This window comes from Gopherus flavomarginatus, chromosome 1, assembly GCF_025201925.1.
Source record: "Gopherus flavomarginatus isolate rGopFla2 chromosome 1, rGopFla2.mat.asm, whole genome shotgun sequence".
NCBI classification, from domain to species: Eukaryota; Metazoa; Chordata; order Testudines; family Testudinidae; genus Gopherus; species Gopherus flavomarginatus.
This window is the reverse complement of record NC_066617.1, coordinates 335512095-335538222: the sequence shown is the minus strand read 5'-3', so window position 1 is coordinate 335538222 and position 26128 is coordinate 335512095. Positions and strand designations below refer to the sequence as shown.

General features: G+C 39.5%; 1 protein-coding gene across 1 annotated transcript in view; it reads left to right on the top strand.

The window, feature by feature from the left end:
* ATM (ATM serine/threonine kinase) overlaps nt 1-26128 on the top strand; it is a 110768-nt gene that overhangs the window by 68739 nt on the left and 15901 nt on the right. The window contains exons 37-56 of the mRNA XM_050937999.1: nt 174-351; nt 1229-1316; nt 1791-1946; nt 3054-3162; nt 4124-4212; nt 4296-4398; nt 5650-5798; nt 11378-11482; nt 12157-12276; nt 13447-13681; nt 16485-16652; nt 16808-16927; nt 17824-18041; nt 18556-18763; nt 20043-20156; nt 20652-20810; nt 22222-22360; nt 23295-23377; nt 23823-23963; nt 25522-25638. Of these exons, the coding sequence (XP_050793956.1) occupies nt 174-351; nt 1229-1316; nt 1791-1946; nt 3054-3162; nt 4124-4212; nt 4296-4398; nt 5650-5798; nt 11378-11482; nt 12157-12276; nt 13447-13681; nt 16485-16652; nt 16808-16927; nt 17824-18041; nt 18556-18763; nt 20043-20156; nt 20652-20810; nt 22222-22360; nt 23295-23377; nt 23823-23963; nt 25522-25638 (2799 nt within the window). The remainder of the gene's footprint in view (nt 1-173; nt 352-1228; nt 1317-1790; nt 1947-3053; nt 3163-4123; nt 4213-4295; nt 4399-5649; nt 5799-11377; nt 11483-12156; nt 12277-13446; nt 13682-16484; nt 16653-16807; nt 16928-17823; nt 18042-18555; nt 18764-20042; nt 20157-20651; nt 20811-22221; nt 22361-23294; nt 23378-23822; nt 23964-25521; nt 25639-26128) is intronic.

Sequence of the window (26128 nt, the reverse complement as noted above, 5' to 3'; positions counted from 1 at the left end):
CAAAGCACTCTTTTAGTAGGCATTCAGATACTATATTAATATGCATGAGTTGATAAAGCTCATTTTATTTGTTTTACAGTAAAAGAGTCATATTGGCCAGTGGACCTTGACTATAGTTAGTAGCTGAGAAATGTGTTTTCCAGCAGCTGACTGTGTGTGCTTGTGGGTTCCAGGTGAAAACAGACTTTTGTCAGACTTTGCTCCCGTACCTGATTCATGATATCCTGCTTCATGATTCAAATGAATCTTGGCGAAATCTTCTGTCCATGTATATACAGAGGTTTTTCACAGCTTGTTGCAGATACTCCTCATCATCCAGCAGATCAACTACACCTGCAAATTCCAATTCAGGTAATGACATGAAAATGGCATGGAAAAGAGTGATGATTTCCTCCTCTTTTTCTAAGGGTGCGTCTGCACTGCACACGTCTTACGGCAGACGTATAGTGTACGTACCTGAGTAGCACCCCTAGCACTGGTATAAATACCAGTGTAGGCAGAGAGGCGGTGCATAGGCATATGGAGTAAATACATGCCTGATAGGTATGGGTATGTACTCGAGTGTGTACCCTACATGGCTCTCTACTCTCCCAAGCCTTGCCTCCCTGTTGGCACAGCTGTTTTTACCTGTGTAGTGTTCTGCTGCATCAGCCCTTCCCTGCCACAGTGAGAGAGACTCCAGGAGTAGGAAAAGATTCTGCCAGCTCCCAGCTGCTACAGGCCTTCCACACCACAAGAAAAGACCCCAGCAATGGGGAAAGGCTCTCACAGAGGGAAAAATTCTGGCAGCTCCTCACTGCTGGAGCCTTTCCTCGCCACAGGGAAAGATTCTAGAAGCTCCCTGCTTCCGGAGTCTTTCCTCACTGCAGTGAAAGGCTCTAGCAACAAGGCATCTGAAGCCTTTCCATGCTGCCCTCCTTCCGCAGAGCCTTTCACTGAGGTGTAGCTACACGCGCAGTGTGGACACGGTGTGCTTTTCACTGCAGCATGTAACTACACGAACACTACATGCCTTCGCCGGTGGTGTGTAGTGTACATGTAGCCTGTGTTTCTAACACTAGATATATAACATACACCAGTTTTAGCCAGTCAGCATTTAGAAAATCTTGTCTGTGCAATTGTTCACTGTTTAATCATTCACCTTAATGTAAACAACACCTTTTTTTTTTACCATCAGACATTTTATGATGTGTATTCACACTTCTCTCTCTTTTCATATAAATTGTAGAACCGGAAACCTTTATTCATGGAGGTTTAGATAAAGTATCTCGGCGAACAATGCTTGATGTTGTTGATTACTTGAGAAGTCAAAAGAGGTGAGTGATATCTATTTTTAAAATTAGCTTTGATTTTAGATTTACTTTTTTTCTCTAGACTAAAACTTGGTGATGCCTTGGAGAGAGTTACAATGTACATGAACACCACTTAAATAATTGTAATAAGAAAACAAGCCGTTCAAAGTAATAGATACACATTATGTATTTATATGATAAAGTAATATATGTCACACTAGTGACATTTTATTGCATATATACCTGGAAATTGCACTCTGATTACCCTTGAAAATAGGGGTCCTCGGAAGGGTTGTTGTAGATTAAACTGAATGCAGTTTCTAAAAACCTTTTGTCTGGAAATATCTTACAAAGTATAGGTATGTTTCTTTCTTTTTAGAGATAAAACAGTACCTGTTGGCATAGGCTTTACTGTTACAGTGTATTTCTTTTGTTTAGCTTTAAGTTATAGGGCAGGCCTCCTATTATAACATTAGTATTAATGCTGTATTTAACTAGATCTCTTTCAGGTACAGTTTTTGATGACAGTTTCTGGCTGGATTTGAATTACCTTGAGGTTGCTATGGTAGCACAATCTTGTGCTGCTCACTTCACAGCTTTGCTCTACACAGAAATCTACGCAGACAAGATAAACTTAGATAAACAACAAGAAAGGTACTATACTTGAGGAATACAGATTCTTCACATTTCAGTCAAAACAGGCCATGTTGTGGGTGTTTGTACAGTGGTGTTTTGTTGGAAAAGGAAAAGTGAATTATATATCAGGAAGACAAATCTTCCTTTTTTAAGCTCAGCAAAATGTAATAGCCGTGAAAGTACTTGCACTGGAACACCAAAGTGTCTCCAGCCCTGACAGAATGGTAGCTATCAGATGTTAAAATCATATCATTCTGATTACCTACCAGAACACTTCCTTATCACTTCAGTTCCAGCATGATTTTAGTGGCTGATATCTTGCAAACAGCTAGAGCTAAAAACTAATACATTCTATCATCCATAAGTCTGAAATCTCACCTTCCAAATAGGATAGTGTATTAAATTTTAGCTCTAGCAGTTCAGGACAAATTACCTGCTTATATTATATCAGAAATGGAGGAGTGGGATGGGAAATTTAAACAGAATGGTACCCAGAATTACGTTTTTTTAATGTTCAGCATCTCGTAATATACTGAATGTGGACATGAATGATATATACAATGAGCATATAACTTTCCTATGTAATACATTAGTATTATTTTTTACACTGATACAATACTGAATGTAGTGAATTGTTTATTTTGGCTCAGAATCACTTCACAGAATTAAAGCAGTGAGCAAACCGCGGCCACTGGGAGCTGCGGGCGGCTGTGCCTGCAGATGGTCAATGTAAATACTGTCTCACAGCTCACCAATGGATTACCCTGATGGGCTGTGTGCGGCCCATGGGCCATAGGTTGCCCACCACTGGTATACATCATTTCAGGTAGGGTGGAGATGTAACAACCGGCATACTGATTAACTGAGCAACTTTTGGAAGTTGTTATTCATCAGGATAAGTTAGAGCAACCACAAGACTTACTCTAACTTCCATTGGGGGCTGGTTTGGCATCTAGTGGCATTCACTTTTAAAAGCAGAAAGGTTGAAGGAAACTGCCCAACTCGAAGGTATGCCAAGCTCTTCTCAGAAACACCAGGGATCTGGCCCTTCTAGGGATTATTTTAGCATCTCTGTGTCCTGTACTTATTTTCAATTAATTCAACATGTTTGTCTCCTTCTTATAGATCTGCTTTCAGAGCATCTAAAAATCTAACATTGGAAGAAGAAAGCCAAAGTCCAACTATTAACAGTTTGAATGAGAAAAGTAAAGAAGAAACTGGAATAAGCTTACAGGTGTGGAATAGTGCCTTTCTCATATGAAGTATTATCTAATCTCAAAGTAAATCTACCTAATGAAATGAAATAATTAACATACGTATTTCCAATGTAAGCAGTATTTCTTGTTTGAGTTTTGAACCCAGTTGGTCAAAACTCAGAGAAAAATTTTCTTAAATGTTCCCTCCTGCTCCCCATCCCGCTTTCGAAACTTTTTTGAGTAACTATTTTTTACCAGCTCTAGTTCAAAGTAAAACGTTCAGTTGCCTTTATTGATGAGCTGAATAGGATATTTGGAAACACATCACGCCTTGCTCACACTAACTCATCTGAAATAGCAGTAGCAGGAAGTTGTATAAAAACACGGAGGAACAATTTTTGCTCATAAAAGAACTGATCCATATGGTCACTGTTGACTGAGCTTTTGTTCCAGAGAGATTTTGCATATATCAATAAAATATAGCAAGTGGATGTTCATAGTAAGTTTGAATGACCAAGAATGGTGCTCTCCGATCAAAACAGCATGACTCTGGTGTCACACAATAGTATACTCTGCATTTGTGTCATGTTGCACAAATCTATTTACTACTTATTCTGAGTCAGTAATCGCTCTCAACTAATATTTCATTCTTCATAAATCACATTCACCAACTTTCAGCTTGTCAGCTTGTACATCTTATGTCGATTAATTTTATGATACTTTTTGCCTTTTAACCAAATTTGCTGAATTCTGATGATGCTTTTTAAAATCTTAACATAAGCATTTAGAGAATCTCTGGTTTAGGAAGTCTGACAATATTGCACTAGAATGTAATCTCAGTATTTCTGCTTTTGATCTCAGTGGATGTATATGTCAATCATTGTTAACCATCTGGGATGTGTTTTTCTAATGCATATATATGGATATTTATGTATACTATAATTTAATATGTTCCAAAGTAATTTATGAAATGTTTTGTTTTGTGGTGATATGTCGTAGGACCTTCTCATGGAAATATACAGAAGTATAGGAGAGCCTGATAGTCTCTATGGCTGTGGTGGAGGAAGAATGTTACAGCCATTAGCTAGGTACAATTTATTAATTTTTTATAAAAACATAGTTTTATTCATGAAGCATTTGAAATCTCAGAACTACTCTTTACTTGTAACAGGATAAGAACATATGAGCACGAGGCCATATGGGGAAAGGCCCTTGTAACATATGACCTTGAAGCAAGTCTCCCTCCAGCTACTCGCCAAGCAGGAATAATAGAGGTAATTCATTCCTTTAGTAGGAAATAAATACAGGAATAACGCCCTCTAGTGATCAGAAGTATTCTTGCTTCAGTAAACCTGAAATTGATTTTGTTCTGGTATTCAATTAATATAATAGTCTGGGCTTTAGTCTTTGATGTATTTTCATATAGGAGCATTTTAACTATGACCACGCTGCGTATTATTAGTATGAGATGCTGTATTGTATTTTCATCTTGGAAGCCTGCAACCATATCACCTTGTGCTATGACACACATCATATATTTCAAACTAAGAAGAATTAAGTCATTACTCAGAATCAAGATCTCCTAAAAACACAGGTGCTGCAGGAAGTAATGATATTGTTAGTGCTCTACCGTCTGAATCACTACAGAGCAGTGGCTTCCAACCTTTTTTCATTTGCGGACCCCTAAATATTTCAAATGGAGGTGCAGACCCCTTTGGAAATCTTAAGCATAGTCTGCGGACCACAGGTTGGAAACCAATGTTCTGTGGCAACAACAACCTTTTGTGGACCGCTTAGACATAGTCTGTTGACCTCCAGGAGTCTGTGGACCACAGGTTGAAAACCACTGCTATGGAAGTAATCCTCCATCTTCCAGATAAAAAGTAAAATTGAGGTCTTGTCTACATACGATCATTAAATACACTGTGGCACATGGGATGTGCACCCCAAATATTTGGCTAAATTCTAACTAATTTCTGCCTATCTAAATTTCCTCCTGCAGTTTCAGTTTAATCTGAGATTCTTCCTTTATTGCTCCAAAACCATTTGCTACTGCTGTGCACTGTTGAATATCTGTCATGTTCCTCTTCAGGAGTAGCTGCATTTCATTACTTGGTTAAATGATCCAAATATATAGAAAGATCCTTTACCAGTTCCACATGAGTACTGAGGCTTAATTAGGGAAAAATCTTGGTAATTCTTCATGCCACCAGTGCAGAAGACCCTTTAGTCAGTGATCTGCCCAAGAGTCGGGAAATGAAAAAATTGCACAGGCAGTTCATTTCTCATGTGTCAAGAAGATTTGTTCTGTGGAGGATGTTTTGGGGGGTGGCTTAGGCTGGAGCCTTTTTATTTGTGAATGCTTTACACTTACAGAGTTCTTAAGTTAGAAATAATGGTAGTTCCACACCTGGAAATCTTGCTTTGATAACAAAAGGATAAGCAAATCCATTCGAAAAGCAGCCGAGACTAGTGATATGTTGCCTTTTTTTTTTTTTTTTTTTTTAAACCTCACTGATTTGTAGGCCTTGCAGAATTTTGGGCTTTGCCATACACTTTCCACCTATTTAAAAGGCTTGGAATATGAAAACACAGAATGGTGTGCTGAACTAAAGGAGATTCGTTACCAGGCAGCTTGGAGGAACATGCAGTGGGACCACATCTCTTCTGCTAAGTAAGCCAACTTCTCTGTTTATCTTTTCCAGCTCTAGTCTTAATCTAGACCTTAATCTTAATCTAAACCTTAATCTAACAATGCTATTTGTTTTTGAGAAAAAGGAAAACTTCAAAATATAACTGCTGTGGGGCAGAAATGGTGCAGTGCTGTTCATCTTCATTAACTGCGCAATTGAAATAAAAACAAAAGGCAATCCCCTTTTATGTAAAAACCTGTTTCTGTTGTATGTGTATCAGTCTGTTATAGCAAATGCTACTGTTATAGCTGTATTTCCTCTTTTCATTTGCTGATAATTTTTTTTAAATCTCCTTTTCATTTTTAGTCTCAGCCACAAGATGAATCTTTTTTTTAAGTGTGAGGGAAATACTTTCCTGCATCCATTTTTTGATTTATAGGAGAATGAAAGGATTGCTCTTTGAGCCTTAAGAGTGACTTCATCAATAGTTGAAGAAAAGAGTGTCCGACTTGGTTCTGTGGCTACTCCCTTATAAGGAATAGTCGGTGCCTAAGGGTGACATGATATACTGGGCACGGAGTAGTGTATACCTAGTCTCTGATGAGGAGAACAAGGCTATATTCCCTTTAGCGGGGAAAGGGACTAGATCTCCTCCCATCTTGGTGAAGGCTTAAATTACATCACTGAGTCATTCAGTGACTCCTTGCACCGATATTTTGCAAGCAGGAGGAGGGAACTTTCTCACTACTTCTTCTGTGGAGATAGATTTGAAAGAGAGATGCTTCTGGCTGCAGTACTCTCTTCTGTGTGACAGACCCAAACTAGTGGGGTACAGGAGTCTGGTAGAGGGCAAATATACTGGTCACTGGATGAGTAGTTTTCTGTTCCCTGAGTGACCAGAGCAGGGGCTGCACTAGAGTAATCAGGAACCTGCTAGAACCAATTAAGGCAGACAGGCTGATTAGAATACCTACAGCCAGTCAAGGTAGGCTAATCAGGGCACCTGGGTTTAAAAAAGGAGCTCACTCCAGTCCGGTAAGGAGGAGCCAGAGAAGAGGAAGTGCATGTGGGGAGCTGGGAGCAAGAGGCGCAAGGAACTGAGAGTGAGAGAGGGTGTGCTGCTGGAGGATTAAGGAGTACAAGCGTTATCAGACACCAGGAGGAAGGTCCTGTAGTGAGGATAAAGAAGGTGTTTGGAGGAGGCCATGGGGAAGTAGCCCAGGGAGTTGTAGCTGTCAAGCAGCTGTTACAGGAGGCACTACAGACAGCTGCAATCCACAGAGCCCTGGGCTGGAACCCAGAGTAGAGGGCGGGCCTGGGTTCCCCCCAAACCTCCCAACTCCTGATCAGACACAGGAGAAGCTGACCCAGACTGTAGGGAAAATCACTGCGGTGAGCAAATCTGCCAATAAGCACAGGACCCACCAAGGTAGAGGAGGAACTTTGTCACATCTGTTACATCAAAACAGTGCTCACTTAAAAGCAACATGTGGAGGCTGCTGCTCATCCCATGTTTCCTATCTAATGGAAGTCCATGTGACACTCATTCTTCCAGCTGCTGAAGTCAGGATGCTCTCACTCATTTGAGGCTCCCCTTGGCCCTGGAATAGGGAAAGGTAGCAGAGGTGAGCTGTTCTAAAATGCTGCAGTAATGTGTGTAGTATAATAACCCAGATAAAAAGATTCTTCAGATCCAATATGGGAGGTAAAGAGAGTGATATTTGGTCTGGAAAGAAGGGGAATAGACAAAGATCAAGGAGAGGGGGAATAAAGGGCCGAGAAAAAAGGTTGGAAATAAAATTTGTGGCCGAGAATTAAGGAAAAGGGAATCGTATTGAAAAGGGACTGGCAGGAGAGTGAGAGTTTAGGACTTCTAGCCTTTTGTTCTCATTTCTTTTTATCCTTTTTTTTAAATATCAATGAAATTAAATGCAAAAAACTATTAATGGTGGAGTTCCCTCTAATTTTTCTATCCTTGTGTGGAATTAATTTTGTTATGTGCACCAATATTGAGGTAATGTGCGCCACCGGTAGAAACCAGAAACTTAGATAGAATTTTTTTTTTTTTTAAGTTACCATAGGGATAATTACTCTAGCCAGGACAGGTTAGGCATTTTAGAACGCACTACTCAAAGACTTACAGTAAGAGAGAAATAAAATTATGAAATGCATAGACCAGTCAAAAAACTAAAATAACAGCACTTCAAAAGAATAACATTGCAGAGAATATATGTGCATTGCAGGAAATAAAAATAATAATAATAAAAGTATGTGTTGGGAGGTGACTGTGAAAGACTGTGTGTATGCATGTATGTGTGTGACAGACGTGTGTGTGTGTGTGTGTGTGTGTGAGAGAGAGAGAGAGACGCACACTGTGTGTGTGTGTGCGCGTGTGTGAGCGAGACACACACACGTGCTGCCCCTTTAAATAGATTGGCATTCATCGGTCTGAAGCCTGCTTCTTCAGATACAGCATCAGCCAGTAGCAAGCTCCATCCCACTCCTGAACCCTGTCATGTCCCCCTTCCCTGCCCCAGCTCTGTGGAGATGGAGTGCAGGGGGAGGGGGACACCCTGACATCAGCACCTCCCCTCGCACAGCTAGCAGGAGGCTCCCAGGAGCAAGTGGCCAGGGGCTCCAAGGCAGAGGGCAGGAGCACGGCGGGGAGGAGCACCTGAAGTGCGCAGCATTTGATAGACTGGTGGGCGGCCGCACAGCTTAGAAGGAACTTAGGTGGAGTCTTGAGTCAATGCTGACATGCAAGGATTCAGCACACTATAGCCTGTGTATGAGATCAGGCCAATGCAAGAACCACAAGCCTGGTTACAAGGGGGGCAGAGAAGATTGTCCATGACTATTGGAGGCTGTTGTATTATTGCTTTGTTAAGTTGTTAATGTGCTTTGCTTCAAAGTAGTTAACAGCAACATGACAAATCTTCTGCCACCTTGCTCTCGTATAAGGCTGTTGCTTCCCAGTTGCTGAGGTCAACTTAACATGCCTTCAAATTTGACTGCAGTGTGTCTTTTGAACTAGCCACCATGAGAATGAGTGCCTTGCTTTAACTGACCATAAAATATAGTGTTGGGTATTCTTGAGTTGGCCATATGAATGAGATGACCAGCTGATCTTTAATAAGCATGATATAAATGCCGGACATCCAACAATGGTTGAGAATTTTTATATTGGGAATCTTATCCTACTATTTGACTCTGCGAACAGAATGAAGGTGGCACATATGGAAATGATCAAGGTTCCTAATATGATGGCGAATGGTGTCCATACCTCATAACCATATAGAAGCATTGTAAGCACAACTGCCCAATACACATTTAGTTTAGTGCTTATTTTGATGCCCTTATCATTCCATAGGTGGTGAGACAGCATATCAAATGCAGAGTTGACCTTGCCTGTTAAATGGGTAACCTCATCAGTTGTGGCATTGTGTGACAGCATACACCCTAGGGAGCAAAACTTATCCACTGTCTGAAGACGTGCATTGATGAACTTAATAATTGGGTATCCCCTGGCACATGCTGGGTACGGTATTTCAGTTTTCTTTAGGTGGACTGTGAAACCAAAATGATTGACTGCATATTTGAAGTGATCAAGTATAAATTGAATGTCATCAATCAAGTTAGCAACCAATGCATAGTCATCAGCAAATAATAGCTCCTTAATGGGTAAATCTGCCACTTTCATGTGAGCATGGCAGCGTTGCAGCTTGAAAACTTCCTATCAGTGGGGAACTGGATAAATTCTCATTTGTCTATGTCATGAAATGCATCCATAAGCATAGCCAAAAAAAGGATGGAAAAGAGTATGGGAACCACCTCTCAACCTTCTTTGAAGCCATTGGAGACCAGAAAGTGGTCCGTGTCCTCATCTAGGTTTGTCATTGTCAGTGTGTATGCACTGATGAGAAAAGCATGACAACCTTTAGCAAGACTGATGCAGAAGAGCGTAAGTCTGTCATTAACACCCTTCAGCAGTGACTCAACTTTGTGAGGTTTCAGAGTAGAAGCCATGTTAGTCTGTATCTGCAAAAAGAACAGGAGTACTTGTGGCACCTTAGAGACTAACACATTTGTTTGAGCATAAGCTTTTGTGGGCTACAGCCCACTTCTTCAGATGCATAGAATGGAACATATATTGAGGAGATAATTATGCACATACAGAGAGCATGAAAAGGTAGGAGTTGTCTTACCAACTCTGAGAGGCCAATTAAGTAAGAAAAAAACTTTTGAAGTGATAATCAAGATAGCCCAGTACAGACAATGTGAACATTCCCAACTGCAAAAATTTTTGGGTTCTGTCTTCTATTTAGACCATAGCAAAGCTGGATGCCCAGTCAAGATATGGCACTCTAACAAATGTGGTTGGAGCAAGAATTTATTAGGAATCTTTTTCCATCCCCTTCCCTATTTGTGGAGAGCAGCGCTGTCCCTAGGTAGGATGGCTCTGACACCAAGGAAGGATATGATCATGGCATTTGCTCCAGTCTGCGATGTGTGACCATCACTCCCAGGCCATCTGTGTGCAGCATTGTGACTAAGGACCTCCAGCAACATCCTCTGCCTGTCACCATCACCACAGGACTTTGGATTCAGAGGTTGCAGAGTTAGTGTTGCATTGCTGAATAATCTGCACTGTGAATAGTGGAAAATGTGTATGCAGTTCCAGTCCTCCATTCTCATCCATGTAAGCCATGCGCCATACCAGTGCAAAAATTGCAACAAGTAGGGCAACAAATGAGGATGCAGAGTTCCCTTTTCTAGCAAATGCCACTGACCCTCTCATAGTTCCTCTGCCTTTCCAGAGTTACTTCTGGAGGGGCAATTGCATGCCCTTATAGTATGTCATTGATGACAGACTTATTTGATGGCAGCTTACATACATCATGTTTGGTACCATCTTTAGGCATCACTGACCTTTTACTGAGGCAGCACCTCCATCTGCTGCACTATTGGTACTGCTGTCAGATTGTCTGTGACTGCTTATTCAACAGGTTTTCCTGCTTATATCACAGCTACCCTCCATATCTGGAAGGTGTTCCACTATCTGCAACTCATGGACATGCTTGGTGGCAGATGACACTGCCCCGGGAAAGTGGTCCAGATCCAGAATTGCTTTTAATACAATACTGATGGTAGACATTAGAAAACAGTCAGATAATACAAGAACCTTTACATACGTGCATTTTGTTGTTTAGGTTAAAATTGTAGATTTTATTGTATGATAGTTTTTGGAATAATTACATATGTTTTAATGTAATTTGAAATTTTAACTCCATGTATAAAATACAATTTTAATAATTTCTCACTGCCTTTTTATTTTGTTTACTTGAAATGAATAACTTAGGTTTACAGGAATGTATTGTGTTACAGGGTTGCTTTTTATTTTTTAGGCAAATCAAAATAACACTTTGCCTAACCACCGAAAAATTTCTGACTATACTCCTTATTCACCTAGGTTATTTTGTGTGTCATATGAAGACACCACCAAAATGACTTAAATGTACAGTATCAAAGAGAATGTTAATACTGTAGTTTTCAGTCATAAAGAGCATTGATGACCTTAGGTGTAAATATAATTTTGCTGGTTTTAATCTTTTTTTTAAAGAGATGAGATGGGAAGATCAGGCTACCATGAATCATTGTATGATGCTCTGCAGTCTTTAAGAGACAGAGAATTCTCTGCTTTCCATGAAGGCCTGAAAAATGCCAGGTAAAAACCAAATAACTATAAATAAGCTGTGTGTAAGACCTTATTGTGTTTGCGCAGCTGTAGCAAAGTATTACACAAACAAAATCAAACTGATATTTAAGCTGTAACTTGACTTATATATATAAAAAATCTTTTTGGTAGAGATATTTTAACAGCCTCTTTGTAAGGCTGCACATGCTGAACAATAATGATAGATATTAAAAACCTTAATCTTCAAACTAAGGAGGAGGAGACGAAACTACTGGCATTTTATGCCATAATAAGTCTTTGTCTCTACAGGTCCTGTTACACCAAAGTACCAGCAGTTTTCAAGGGAGCAACAAGAAGGCGGACAAATTTTTTTTTTTTAAAATAGGGTTATTTTCTATGGAGAAATCATCTTCCATTAGTGTACATCCCTTTCCTGTTAATAAACAAGAAAGTGACTTCAGAATAGTCCCTTTAAACTGAATGTCATATAGGCTATGGGACAGTAAACCTGATAGCCTTTTCATTTAGATTCTTAAGGGAGAAACCTTGAATTTTAGATTTTAATAATAATGCAAAATTCTTACTTAACTGAAATACAAAATATGTGTTGGTGCAATATAGTTTATATTTTATATCTGTTCTTTACATGGAAACTATATTGTCAATAGATAAAAGTATTTAGCATTGCTGTATTGTATCCCTAGGGTGAGCGAAGTAGAGGAGCTATGCAAAGGCAGTCTCGAGTCTGTGTTTTCATTGTATCCCACGCTCTGCAGATTACAGACCATTGGAGAGTTGGAAAACATAGGACAGCTTTTCTCTAGGTATTTTATTCCTTCATGTTAGATTCCTCTTCCAGTTCTAGCTATGAGTCTGATGTTGTTCTTGTGTCTCTCGGCTATTTCTAAGCAACCTGTAACTAGAGGCTAGTCCCTCTGTTTTCTTCCTTTAACAAATATTCGTTATAGATACCATCTTTACAAGTAATTTCACAGGTTCTCTAGTTATAAATAAAGGCCTTTTTCTATGAATATTTTCCTGCTTATAAAAACAGGAAAAGAATGGTGGTATTGTGAAAATCCACTATACTGGACTCGTCTGGATTTCCCAGTGCATCCTGTGTTCTATTGTTTACCTTCTAACCTGTTAGTTCTTCAGGGCATGGACTGTCTTTATTTTTGTTTATCTTAAACATTGTCAGGACTAATATTCATTAATGATTTAGTAGTATTTATTAGTTGTTTTTCGGTAGCTCCCACAATGTGCTAGGTGCTGTACAAACACAAAAAAAGGATACAGTACTTTCCCCAAAGAGCTTATACTCTAACAAGATAAAACAGCCATAGCTGAAGAATACATCTGAAAGGCATGCAGTATAGTAAAAATATGGGCCATATAAAACACACCATCCTGCAGCTTGTGCTGCTGCAGCCATATTCTATTTTTTGCATGCTAACTTGATGAGAGCTAGTGAGAGTATGTCTGCTCAAGCTGGAAATCATACCCACAGCTCCACGTATAGATATGCCCTTATTCTGTCATGCAGCATGTACATGTAGATACATGATTAAGATTCCAATTGCCAGCTTTTTTTATCAGCCTTATCACATACTAGAATTTAGCAAATTAAATTGAAACAAGTATTCAAGAACATGTACTTTGGAATTGTCGTGCCTCTCAGATGTTCCTCTCACAAACCTGGGTTTGCTTTAAATCAGCTGTTTTGCATAACTTCTTATAAAAGTTACAAATCCTTTTATAATCCCTACCTTCCATTTTTTTGCTTTTTCAAGATGTTTGTTCTGCACATGAGCAGGAAGGGTTTCATGAACTATTTTTGTTTTCTGGATCATATATTGTGAACTACTGACTTCAATTGTTTTATAGTCCTGGGATTTATAAAACAAGCTCTTTCATATCTCAGATTTCATTAATATTTGGTCAGAAGTAATAGCTCTTTTTTCCTTTTCCTTTCTTAATGTCTGTGATTTCAGATCTGTTAGTAACAAGCAACTGAATGCGGTTTATCTGAAGTGGCAGAGACAGTCCCAGCTTCTTAAGGACAGTGACTTTGGTTTCCAGGAGCCTATCATGGCCCTACGCACTGTAATTCTGGAGATCCTTCTTGAGAAGGAAAGTGAGAATTCCAAAAGAGAATGCATTAAAGACATTCTCACCAAACATCTAGTGGATCTGTCCAAATTGGCACGAACTGCCAAAAACACCCAGGTAACTAGTTCCAGCAAGAATCAGTTTGAAAAATACTGGCTTCTCCAGTTAATGAGGAACTTTTTCACTATAATGCTGAAGACCAACTCTGCTAAAATTTGTGTACTCCATCTAAGTTTATTCATTGAATTGTTTGTCTAGAGTCAGCCTACATAATATTTTATGAATGCTGCAAGCATATCTTCACATTTTTGTTCATAATTACATGCCTTTTCATGCAGTATATGTTTTATAAAACTGGAATTTTTACCTGTAAATGATGTTTCTACAACTTTGTAACTCCAGTTTGGTACACTAGGTAGATGTAAAATCTCATCATCATGCCATAGAGTCTCCCAGCATTCCAGAGTAGACTTGCAGAAAAGAATTCCTCAACATCAGCATCTTGGTGTCGTGTTCCAATGTATATATACTTAAAGTGCCATTATTTACTGAAAAGTCAATCTCCATGAATTACCATGTAGAATTCCCATTTTTTTATCCCAATGACTTTTAAATCAAGTATGTTCAATTTGCCTGTCCTAAAAACTCAATGTAGGATGTGAAAGGCAACCTGGGCTATTTCTGGCCACCGTATGAGCACCAGTAATAAATTTTGTGCATATGGAGCTTGGTTAACAGCTCTGACCCAGAATTATGATGCTGCAATACTTTTTATATCTTCTTAACTTCCTTGAAATAAAACCAATCCTAGAAAATATTGACCCTGGAATGAGACATGGCATGTGAAATTATAAAGTTTAGAGTGTTTTAAATTTTTTCTAGAAGTTGGTCTAAGAAAGTTTCTAAGCTTTTTGGCAAATAGTGGGTGAAATCCTGGCCCATTAAAGTCAAATGCAAAGTTTCTGTTGACTTCACTAGTGCCATGATTTCACTAAGGCCTAGCGTACACTACAGAGTCAGGTCAGTGTAAGGCAGTTTACGTCAACCTAGCTCTGCCAGTGTCTATATTACAGTTGTGCTCGTGCCGAGGTAAGTCGCCCACTACCTCAACTTAATAACTCCACCTCTGAGAAATGCATAATGACTAGATCGATGTAGTTAGGGCAACACAGTGTCCGTGTAGACACTTTAATTACATTGTCTGTTGGCTGTCAGCTCCATGTGGGGCTGACAGCTGGAGCCCTCCCCTTCCTCAGTACTGATAACCGAGCCCAGGGCTCATAGATAGAGTCCATCCTCGCCCCAGGCAGGGGCAGCTCTACTTTTTTTGCTGCCCCAAGCACAGCAGGCAGGCGGCTTTCAGCGGCGCGCTTGTGGGCAATCCACTGGTCATGCGGATTTGACGTCATGCCTGCAAGAGGTCCGCCGGTGCCACGCCATCCGCGTCCCCGCCGCTTAATTGCTGCTGAAGCTGCAGGACTGGCGGACCTCCCGCAGGCGCACCACTGAAAGCCGCCTGCCTGCCGCCTCACAACGACCAGCAGATCATCCCCCCGTGGCTTGCTGCCCCAGCTTGCTACGCTGGTGCCTGGAGCTGCCCCTGGCCCCAGGGCTGACATCCTGAGCTGTGAGCCCAGCTCAGAGCTCAGTTTCACAGCAGGGAGCCTACTAACAGTGAAATTGACATTCTTGTCAGTTTAATGGCTGCTGCTATTTCACTTTTTGTCTCTGGCTCTAGCTGTCATCCCCAGGGTGAGAGGCTTCCGCTGTAAGCCCCAGCTGGCCAACAGGAGATGAAATGTGAGCCCTGCGGCTGTCAGTGCCCCACACTCCAGTTGTCACTGCTCCACAATGCCCCACTTCAGTTTGTGCAAGCGCTCCTGATGAGGATGTGCACTCCTGGCCGGAGGAGGGCAGTATGGACACCAAACAGCCAATTTAATTGCTATGATGGCTATAGATCGACCTAAGTTGTCAGCCAATTTTGTAGTGTAGACAAGCCCTTAGCATCTCCTAAATGGCTTAAGAGATCCATCGCTATATGGCTGAGGGGTTTGGTAAGGGGCAGGGGGATTGGGTAGTGGGTGGGGTCTTGGGTGTGATTAGGGACAGGGGTCTCTGGAGGGGGCGGTCAGGGAACAGGGGAAGGGGGGGCAAAGCAAGTTTGCTATAATGCGGTCTCACCTATAACGCGGTGAGATGATTTTGTCTCCCGAGGATTGCGTTATATCGGGGTAGAGGTGTATATGCAAACTACTAAGATTGTAAAACCACATTTTCTAGTCAAGTGATCAATTTCCATTAATTTGGTAATTAGTTATTTTGATATTTGCATATGTTTGCAAATTTTAGAGGGAAAGTTGAGGGAACTGTGTATATTTGGATAAAGTGAGTAGTGCTGAGGGATTATATGTTAGTCAGGAATGGGCTAGCTTACTTAACTGTTCTTTACTGGCACTCTAACATCTGGGTTTTTTAAATTGTGTAGAATGTTTGTAACAAAAAGATAATATTGTTTTGGGGTATTAGCTGGCCTCCATTAAAACACATCTTGAACCTCTTTTTTAACAGTTTTTTGGTTATGAATATAAACCAGATCACTGTCCTATATTGTATTATTACATCATGATAACTGCAATGTTAAATGTTAATACGTCATTTAATGTTTTGTGAAGCTTAGTTCAGTAATCTATACTTTGAAACTTTTTGGTTATCAGAATGATAGAGTAGCCTATGCCTGTGCTCTTACATGTAAAAAGACCTTGCCTCCTTCTCACCAAAACAGTTCTTGACACTAAGCAGGCAGAAGAGTGATATCTTAAAGAAATAAAGCAAAGTACTGATGGTGTCAGAGAGCGTGTTATGAAATGTATGTCCATTACTTAGACATATAATTGACAATTTAGTTTTTCTATTTCAGCTTCCTGAAAGAGCCATGTTCCAGATCAAACAGTACAATCCAGCTATGTGTGTAGTCTCTGAGTGGCAACTGGAGGAAGCTCAGGTTTTCTGGGCTAAGAAAGAAGAAAGTCTAGCATTGAGTATTCTCAAGGAGATGATCAAGAAATTGGATACAAATTGGTTTCAGGTGTGTGTCAATAGCTAATCTTGACATCGGGCCTAATTAATTTAATATATTCTATTTAGATGGGGAAAAGGGGTTTTATAGGTTGATCATCTTATATGGAAAATTATTTTTGATTTGAAGTCTGATCTTTTTTCTAAAAATGTGCTTCTCCAAAGGTTGAGAATGATCCGAGCCTAAGACTGATATATACAGAGTGTCTGAGGTTATGTGGAAACTGGTTAGCAGAAACATGTTTGGAAAACCCTACAGTTATCATGCAGAAATACTTAGAAAAGGTAGGGTGGTTCTTCAAAACATACAACTAAATAGATTCTTCTGTATATAATTCCTTGTAAAAATGTCAAAGTAAATTTTACAATGCAGCATTCATTTTTTTCATATTGACACTATTCATTTTCAGTATATTCTAAAATAGCATCTCAGACACAAAAGTTGTTTTTATTAATGATTTTATAGACTCCGCATTGAAACTTAGATTTAATAGCCTGTTTGAAGGTACAATGATATGACTTTTGTACTCCTCCACTCAGTGTAGGTGTTACTCCCTTGATCTTGCCTTCAGTATGGTCTCCACTCTCACTAATCTCTCATCCTGTATTCTCTCTGCAGCCGGCTCATTGCTCCCAGTATTGCTTGCCACTCACTTCATTGCACCCGCTAATTTGTGTTTGTAGTTATCCCTTCTGACTTTTCTGATACTCTCCAAATACCTTCACTACCATTTCAGTTTTACTTGTAACTCCAGCCTCTCTCCTATCTTGTGTTGTCATCTCCTTGTCTTGTGTTTGTTAGACTGCCTTTCTTAGACTGTAAGCTCTTCATGGCAGAGAATCTTTCTTTATCTGTACTGCAAAGCACCATGTACAACTATGTTGTTATATAAGTAATACATAATAAGTGTTGGAGGACTTCCATTAGGTTCTGTAGTTAAAACTGGCGTCAGCTGCAAGTGCTGAAAAATCCAAATCCTTTCTGAGGATTAAATTCACTTAAGAAAAAAAAATACTTGAACACAGTTGGTTTTATTTTGTATGTGCATCTGCCAGTATATACAAACATTAAATAATAATAATTGTTTAATCAAGCAGTATGAGAATAGATGTTAGCTATAGCTATTGTGCAAACATGATCATCAGTCTTATCATTTCTGTATTTGTAACTTTCCTCTTAGGCAGTGGAAATTGCTGGGAGCCACAGTGGAGACAGCAGTGATGAGCTAAAGAATGGAAAGATGAAGGCTTTCCTTTCTTTGGCTCGTTTCTCTGATATGCAGTACCAAAGAATTGAGAACTACATGAAATCCTCAGAGTTTGAAAACAAGCAAGCTTTGCTGAAAAAGGCCAAGGAGGAAATTGGCCTCCTAAAGGAGCACAGGGTTCAGACAAACAGGTGGGTGTCCAGACTGAGGGGAGATAACTATAGCTAATTGGCATACAGCATCAGAGTGGAGAGAAAAGTGTAACTAGATTTGGGATTTGCACATGCAGTAGAGCTGATGGAATCTTTGAGTTCATCTGACTATTTTTCTTATAGCCTTAGTAGGAGGAAGGGAAAGTGAGGGAAAATTCTAAGCTTTAGTGGTTCTCTATTTTCTGTAGGAGGTGGCTCAAGTCTTCGTGCTTCTTTCCGTTCCCAGAAATTCACTTTTACATTGGTGTTTTCAGGTCCAGTCATTAGAAAAAATGGGACTAGATTTTCAGTGTGTTTTAATCACAGAACAAGGGTGCCCACTATACCCGAAAGAGGAGGACAGTGAGGGTATTTCATCTAAGGATTGCTTTATTTTCTGTGCTGGTACAAAAGCAAGTATAAAATGCTGGAAAATTGCTTAAAGGTGTAGGTGAGAGAACTCCAGCCTGCCTTCCCATCAGTGTTTTAACAGATGGTTAATGTCCATTCATAGATACACAGTGAAGGTTCAGCGGGAGCTTGAACTTGATGAATGTGCAATTCGTGCACTGAGTGAGGATTGTAAACGTTTCTTATGCAAAGCGGTAGAGAACTATATCAGTTGCTTACTTAGTGGAGAAGAGCATGATATGTGGATCTTCCGCCTCTGCTCCCTCTGGCTTGAGAACTCTGGAGTTTTTGAAGTCAATGGAATGATGAAGGTAAGTTTCTGCTCTTACTTTTTTCTTATCCTTCTAATTCTACATGAAAATCAAATTCAGATTCCTCATTCTCACATGCTAGGACTTGTCACAGCTCTGCCAGTGTGTCCACCTCTAACCTCTCATTTGTATCTTAATCACTGTCTCTTCCACACCGCACTGCACTCTTCCAAAACAGCTCACTTGTTTGCTTTCTGCATGTGCCTCCTTCCATTAGCTACTCTACACACTTTCTCAAGGTGCCCATATGCCTGGAGTCTGGCACGTGACCCTGTGCACCAGCCTTCTTCAGTCTTTCCTCAAAACTCACTTTTTGTACTACTCATTTAATCACCCTCCATCATTAACTGTGGTCCTCTTTTCTGTTTCAGTCCTCTACATTTTTAATAACAAGTTAGCAAAAGTGTCCATAACATTAAGCGTATCTCATGGTCTTTCACTGTTGTACCCTTGTCTTTCCCGTACCTTTTACCCTTCCCTTCTCATTCTTTGCTGTGTTATGCCTAATTTAGATTGTAAACATCTACCATGATACCTGAAGGAAATTGCTAAGTGGTAAGGGTTAAATACATTGCCAATAATGATTTCTGATATCTAGCTTATTTCTTTTCTCTGTCTTATAATTAATTTTAAAAAATCAGAATTACTTGGAACAATTGAATAAGTCTATGTAATCATGTGTTCTTTTCACAGGCATCCTTGTCCTCCTTTCTTTCCTTCATATGTTTTTAATACACTCATGTTGTTTCTAATTTTAAATTATACTATGAGCTTTCCTGGTTGGGAACTGTCTTACCATCTGTATGTATAGTACCCAGAACAGTGGGGTCTCAATCTTAATTGAGGCATCTAAGCACTGCTGTAATAAAATAACAATAATAGTACTTTTAATAATATTAATAAAAAGCCATCAGGCAGTGACTCGATAAAGAGGTCTTTCATATAATCAGAGTCAGTCCCCACTCAGAGTTTTATAAACCAGTAAGGCTAATTTAAACTGAATTTGCTGCTTAATAGCAAAGCTGGCTGAGTATGATCCTAATAGCTCAAACCCATTCACAGTTGTGCTGCTGCATTCTGAACAAGCTGCAAGCCGTGGCACCCAGTGAGCGAGTAATGAGGAAGTGGTGTGCAGCATGCTGCCATTTGGGCAGCCAATAAATATTTTTAAAATATATTTTAAATATCAGTATAAATCCACTGGTGCCTATCTATTGATTTGTGTTTGTCATCTCTTTTATGTGCATTGTTGCTTTACATCTGATTTCTTTTTCAACAGACAATTGCAGAAAAGATTCCATCATACAAGTTTTTGCCTCTGATGTACCAGCTGGCTGCTCGAATGGGAACCAAGATCATGGGCTGTCTAGGATTTCATGAAGTTTTAAATAATGTAATTAATACTAAATCATAAGTATTGTGATTAGATTAATGGTACAGAGATGCATCTATCTTAGTTTAAAACTCCTAAACAGAACATGCATCTCCTTAGCACAATTCTATCTTAACTGAGTCATTTAGCCTAAACTATTCCATTACAGAATGAGATGTAGCAAACTTGAAATGTAAAACTTGTTTTTTGTTCTGCCAATTCTCTTCACTGATTTAGGAATCTTCTTAGAATAGTCAAACCATTGTATTAAGAACATACTTTATATAGTACGGACATCAAAATACAGACTTAGCTATGCTGTTACTTTATTTTTTTCTGTAAAGGACCATGAAAGGTAAAAAGTGCAGTCCTTTCTATGTTGATTATAATATGAAAGAGTTGAATAGTGTTTTATTGCACATTGGCTTCTTAGTTTAAAATCCTAGTTTACTGCTTTGTAAGTCATTTTAATTTTTATTATATCTTTAATAACTGACTTGTTGTATTTCTTGACAGCTAATATCTAGAATTTCACTAGATCATCCACATCATACTTTGTTTATAGTATTGGCTTTGGCAAATGCCAACAAGGATGAACTCTTGGCAAAACCAGAGGCAACAAGAAGAAACAGACTAACAAAAAATGTACCGAAAGAAATCTCCCAGCTCGATATGGTACTCAAATCAAACTGAATTTTGTTTATGAATCACATAGTTCTGGGTTATGAATCACATTTAGTATCGTAATGTCAGAAAGTTAATTTACTTTAAAAGGATTTTATAGTGCAGTTTCATTTACTTGAATTTTTTGGTGGGATGAGGAAGAATGGGGAAAAATTAAATATTCATTTTTAAAATCAAACCTTGTAGTTATGGACATAGGGGACCTACCAGCCTTAACAGTTGTTATTCAAATCAGTTATTACAGTGGTTTCAGGAAAAAAAAATCCTCACATTTCCTGCGACCAGCGGTCCCTCAGTTCAGAGTATCATAAAGGATTTTTTTTTTTTTTTTAGATTTTTCACCCTGTGAGATATTGTAAAGACATTTTAGTTGCATCAAGGGCTTGAGTGGGTTTATAAGCGAGAAGTCGACAATGACCAAAGATTTTTCCGTTTTAATCTTAAGTGAATGTTTAATGTAAATCTGTAAGATAAAAGTATTTTGGTTTCTGCAACATGGTTCTAATATCTTTATCTTAATTTCTTTCTCAGAAAAAAAGAGTAATGTTAATGCTATAAACCGTAATGACTTATAACATTGTATCATGGCTTCTTTTTTAAGTTAGCTTTATTGATTGATTGATGATTATCATTGCTATGATTATGATGATTTTCCCAACCTTTCATTATTGGAGCACCTCTTTGGCACTCCTTGGGCACTTTCATTGTTCCCTCACACTGTTGTCCTCTCATAGTTTCTGGCTTCTCTCATTTTTCCTGTCCATTTCTTGTTGTCTTTTCGTGCGGGGGGAGGGGGCTTCCCTTATCTTTTTTCCATATTTATAGCTGACTTCTCTCCTCTTTGATAGGTCTGGTCCCTTTCCCCAACTCATCAGTAGGCTATATGTAGCTGTGCACTGGGGCTTCCATTAGTGTGCTCAGTTGAGCAAAGTGCCACAAAGTTGGGAGTAGAGAAGGGAAGCTTGGGCGGGCAAGCTGCTTGAGCCTGCAGCCTTGTACATGTGAGCTGCTCCCCCAGCCAACTACATTAGGGACAATAGCAGAAGCAGGAAAGAGGATGGTGGATGGATTTTCAAGAGCCACCAACCCCTTTATTTGCCCCATGTTTGCAGGAGGATGGAGGGTAGATCTGGTGTCCTGCAGCTTTCTCAGCCTCACTCCTCCACTTTGTTTGGACATATCCACCCCCCACAAATAATTCACTGTCCTTCTCACCCCAGGTTGGAAAACACTGAATTAGCATTTATATGAATCCAGGTTTGTATTGCAGAGGGTATTCAGTTTTTACAGGATAGTTCAATTCTACTTGATGGCAATATACTGTGCGTCTTTGAGCTGGCAAAGAGTAACTTGCAAAATGTGTTTGTATGGGTTTTTTTGTTTGTTTTGTTTTGTTCTATAGGATCGAATGGAGGCTGCCAGAAACATAATTAACATCATAAAGAGTAGGAGACCTCAGATGGTTAGAGGCGTAGAGACACTTTGTGATGCGTACATCACATTAGCAAATCTGGATGCCTCTTCATGGAAATCTCAAAGAAGTAAGTATTGGAAAAGAGGACTTGCTGGTCAGTAGTTAGGGAGGGTATTTAGAGCCACAATTACTAAGCTTTATTCCCAGCTCTACCATTGCCTTATCTTGGGGCAGTCACTGAGTCTCTCTAGGCTTCAGTTTCCCCAGCTGTAAAATAGGCATGACACTGCACAGGGTGGGGATAGGTCAGTTAACTATTGTTTTCTTTGAAATCCTTGGATGAAAGATGCTATTTAAATATTAAGTATTATTACCAAAATGCAGACCCGCTGCTATACTGCTACTATGTCCTAATTATGTTAAATATAAGACCTACTCTGGTTTAGAAGTTATATGAAACAGCTTTCATTCTGAGGTTCAGCTGGAGTGGTTCTTGGATATGAGACCTCCAGAGAATTCCTAGTGCTACTGGACCCCCATCCCTTTTTACTGTCTGTAAGGGCGAGCAATGGGGGAGAGGGCAGAGAGGAAGGAGTGGAGGCCAGGGTGTTGTGGGGAGGGGTGGTGCAGAAGTGACGGCATGAGGGTGGGGTCTCGGGGAAGGGGCAGGGATTTAGGGGAAGGGGCAGGGTGGGGCATCGGGAGAAGGGGTGGGGCCTCGGGGGCAAGGCAGCATGAGCATGGGGGCTTGGGCAGAAGGGGCAGCACAAGGGTGACAGCTTGGGGGGAAGAGATGGCTTGCGGGGTGGGGCCACAGTTTGGCCACTACTTTTAGGGAGCGTCCATTGCTCTTGACTGTGAGAGAAGTGTTTTTATTACCTCAGTTTGGCTCCCTATATGAAAGGGCCCAAGGAGTGCTTATGGCAGTCGCTGCCCTTTCCCTCATTCAGATCTTGAATTTAGGACCCAGACTAAGCAACCTTTTGGGGGAAAACAAGGGTAGACTGATAAGTGTGAACTGCAGTTGTTGATTTAAAATAATGCATTGATTTTAACTGCAGAAGGCATAAGTATTCCTGCTGGCCAGCCTATTACTAAACTAAAGAACTTGGAGGATGTTGTTGTTCCCACCATGGAAATTAAGGTGAATAAAGTTGAGATATATTAACAACTTAATATCCATCCATTTCTTCTCAATGGAAGTCAGGGTGTGTGGTCTTTTGCTTTTTTTTTCCTTCGCTTTAAATGCCCTCTTCCCCTACCTTTGTTGCATTTATGTATGTGCTTATGAGTACATGTTTACATATTTGGATATTTTTCAATAGATTTTGGTATATTTTTCTGATATTGTATATTCATCTCTTAATATAGATATTGTTTCATTAGGTTTTTATATGCTTATTTTTAGTGCTAGTATGATTAATAAACCACTTGAACTTGGAAACTACAGATCTCCTATAATAACAGTCTTTCATCGTTTAAAGTCTGCTAATGAAGTTTGCAAAGCTTCGGGTTTACATATTATGAAACATTTTTCCTCACTGTAATTAATATAATATTTTATAGTAATTTTTAATTATAAATTTCAGGTGGACCCTACAGGGAAATATGAAAATTTAGTGACAATAAGATCATTCAAGCCAGAGTTTCGCTTAGCAGGAGGCCTGAATCTGCCTAAAATAATAGATTGTATAGGATCAGATGGAAAAGAGAGGAGGCAGCTTGTCAAGGTGAGTTCTATCTGCTTTAGTTGCCAGAGGGCAGTGTCCTGTTTCTACAAGTCATAGACATGAGGCCAAATTTTTAAATGTGTTTAAGTGTTGCTTTGCTAAGTGTTTCAATGCCTAACTGACTTAGGAGCCTCACTCATTTTTGAAAGTGACATAAAGCTTTTAGGAGCCTAAGTCCCACTGACTTCAGCTGACTTGCCTATGCTGCCTTTTGAAAATGAGAGTTAGGCTCCTAGGTCAGTTAGGCACTGCAATGCCCAAATACCTTTAAAAATCAGGGCTACGGAGAAAGTTGAGTTCTCATGCCAGCTCTCTAGCAGACTCCTCTTAGGTGCTTGGGTGCATCACTTAAGATCTCTGTCCGTTTCCCCACTACAGGTTGTTTTGAGTATGTTTGTTTATACAAGTGCTTTGAAAAGGAAATCACTATGTATCTCTATAATATACTACTTTGTATACCTCTGTCCTCTTACAATGTGCACATGTACTATTGCCCACTACTGGGTAGCATATGAGACCTGCCGAAGTGTGTGATTATTTATGTTCTTTTCTAGAGGCTTGAGTGTGTGTTGAAATAAAGCACTGTACTTTTACACTGCTAACCAAAGATGTGCTCAAAAGTTCATGCTTGTTGGTATAGAATCATGTGGGTAGAAACTCTTTATTATATTATTTAGTCTTGTTTTTCATAGAAATAAAAGGATTAGTGTTTGGAGAGATTTTAAAAGCAGAGACTTTGAAATTTCAGACATATGTACAAGCAGCAAAGAATCCTGTGGCACCTTATAGACTAACAGACGTTTTGGAGCATGAGCTTTCGTGGGTGAATACCCACTTCTTCAGATGCAAGATGTATTCACCCACGAAAGCTCATGCTCCAAAACGTCTGTTAATCTATAAGGTGCCACAGGATTCTTTGCTGCTTTTACAGATCCAGACTAACACGGCTACCCCTCTGATACTAGACATATGTACAAGATTCTAGAAAAGCTACTTTAGAATGGATTTAACTCTCTTTATGCATTCCCAAGTGGCTATAAAAATAGTGACTGCATTAGTTCAACCAGCTTCATTCTAGCCCACCTGATTGCACGGTGATATAGAACTAATCTTGGGAAATGTGGGCTTTACAGATCTCTGGCAGTGGTAACTAGGACTGTGTTGCAGTTGTGGTACATTGACACCTCTGGAAAAGCTGCGATCTGCAGTCCTTATGGCTAATTATGGAATAGGGTGTAGCGTTGAATGAAAAGACATCTTTAAAAGCATGCTAACATAAGTAAGTTACATAGGTTTTTGGAAACTGTAAAAATCAAAAAATGTTTTCAGTGCGAAGAAGGAATAAAAACTGATAAACTGTATTTTCAAGCTTCTGAAGTGTACTGCAAAACAAGTATTAATTATATTTGCATAGCTTGACTCGGGTGAATAGGAGAACATTTAATTTTTATGTTTTGTGGAGGCTGTTGCTCTTCTAAGAGCACGTTTATAACAATAAAGAGGAAAGTTGGATGTTAGAAGAATTGTCCTTTAATTGCTTTTTGTATTTCTTTTAAAGGGCCGAGATGACCTGAGACAGGATGCTGTCATGCAGCAGGTTTTCCAGATGTGCAATACGCTGCTCCAGCAAAACACTGAAACTAGAAAAAGAAAACTCACCATCCGAAGATATAAGGTAACCTCCAGCTGCTGCTGCAGCAGAGTTGTGATAAATGGCACTTGTGTAGTGTGACAATTTTACTCTCTTCTTTTATCTCAGTAACACAAAAGCTAGTTAAAAGTACGGTATGTTGTCAAGAAACTATTTCCTCAGGTGGGGCAGAGTTCAGATAAAGCAAAGTTTACCATTTAATTTTCTCCAGTCTGTAAAGTCCACGGAAAAATTATTTGGTGCCCTGATGTCTATTTAAATACCCTTGGAAGCTTTCTTTGTAGAGACTTGAAACAGTAAAACAAGAAAGCCGTATACTGCCACTCAGTTATAAACTGCTGACCATTAAGTTTCAGCACACGAGATCATTTAAGATTTCTCTTTAATTTCAGTCTTGTAGGATCCCTTACAAGTTCAGCTGAGTCCAGAAGCCCAATCCAAAGTCTGCAAATGCAGGTTCTGAATGTCAGAACTGTATTTGATGAGACAAAGAATTTAATTTAATAATTCTGGA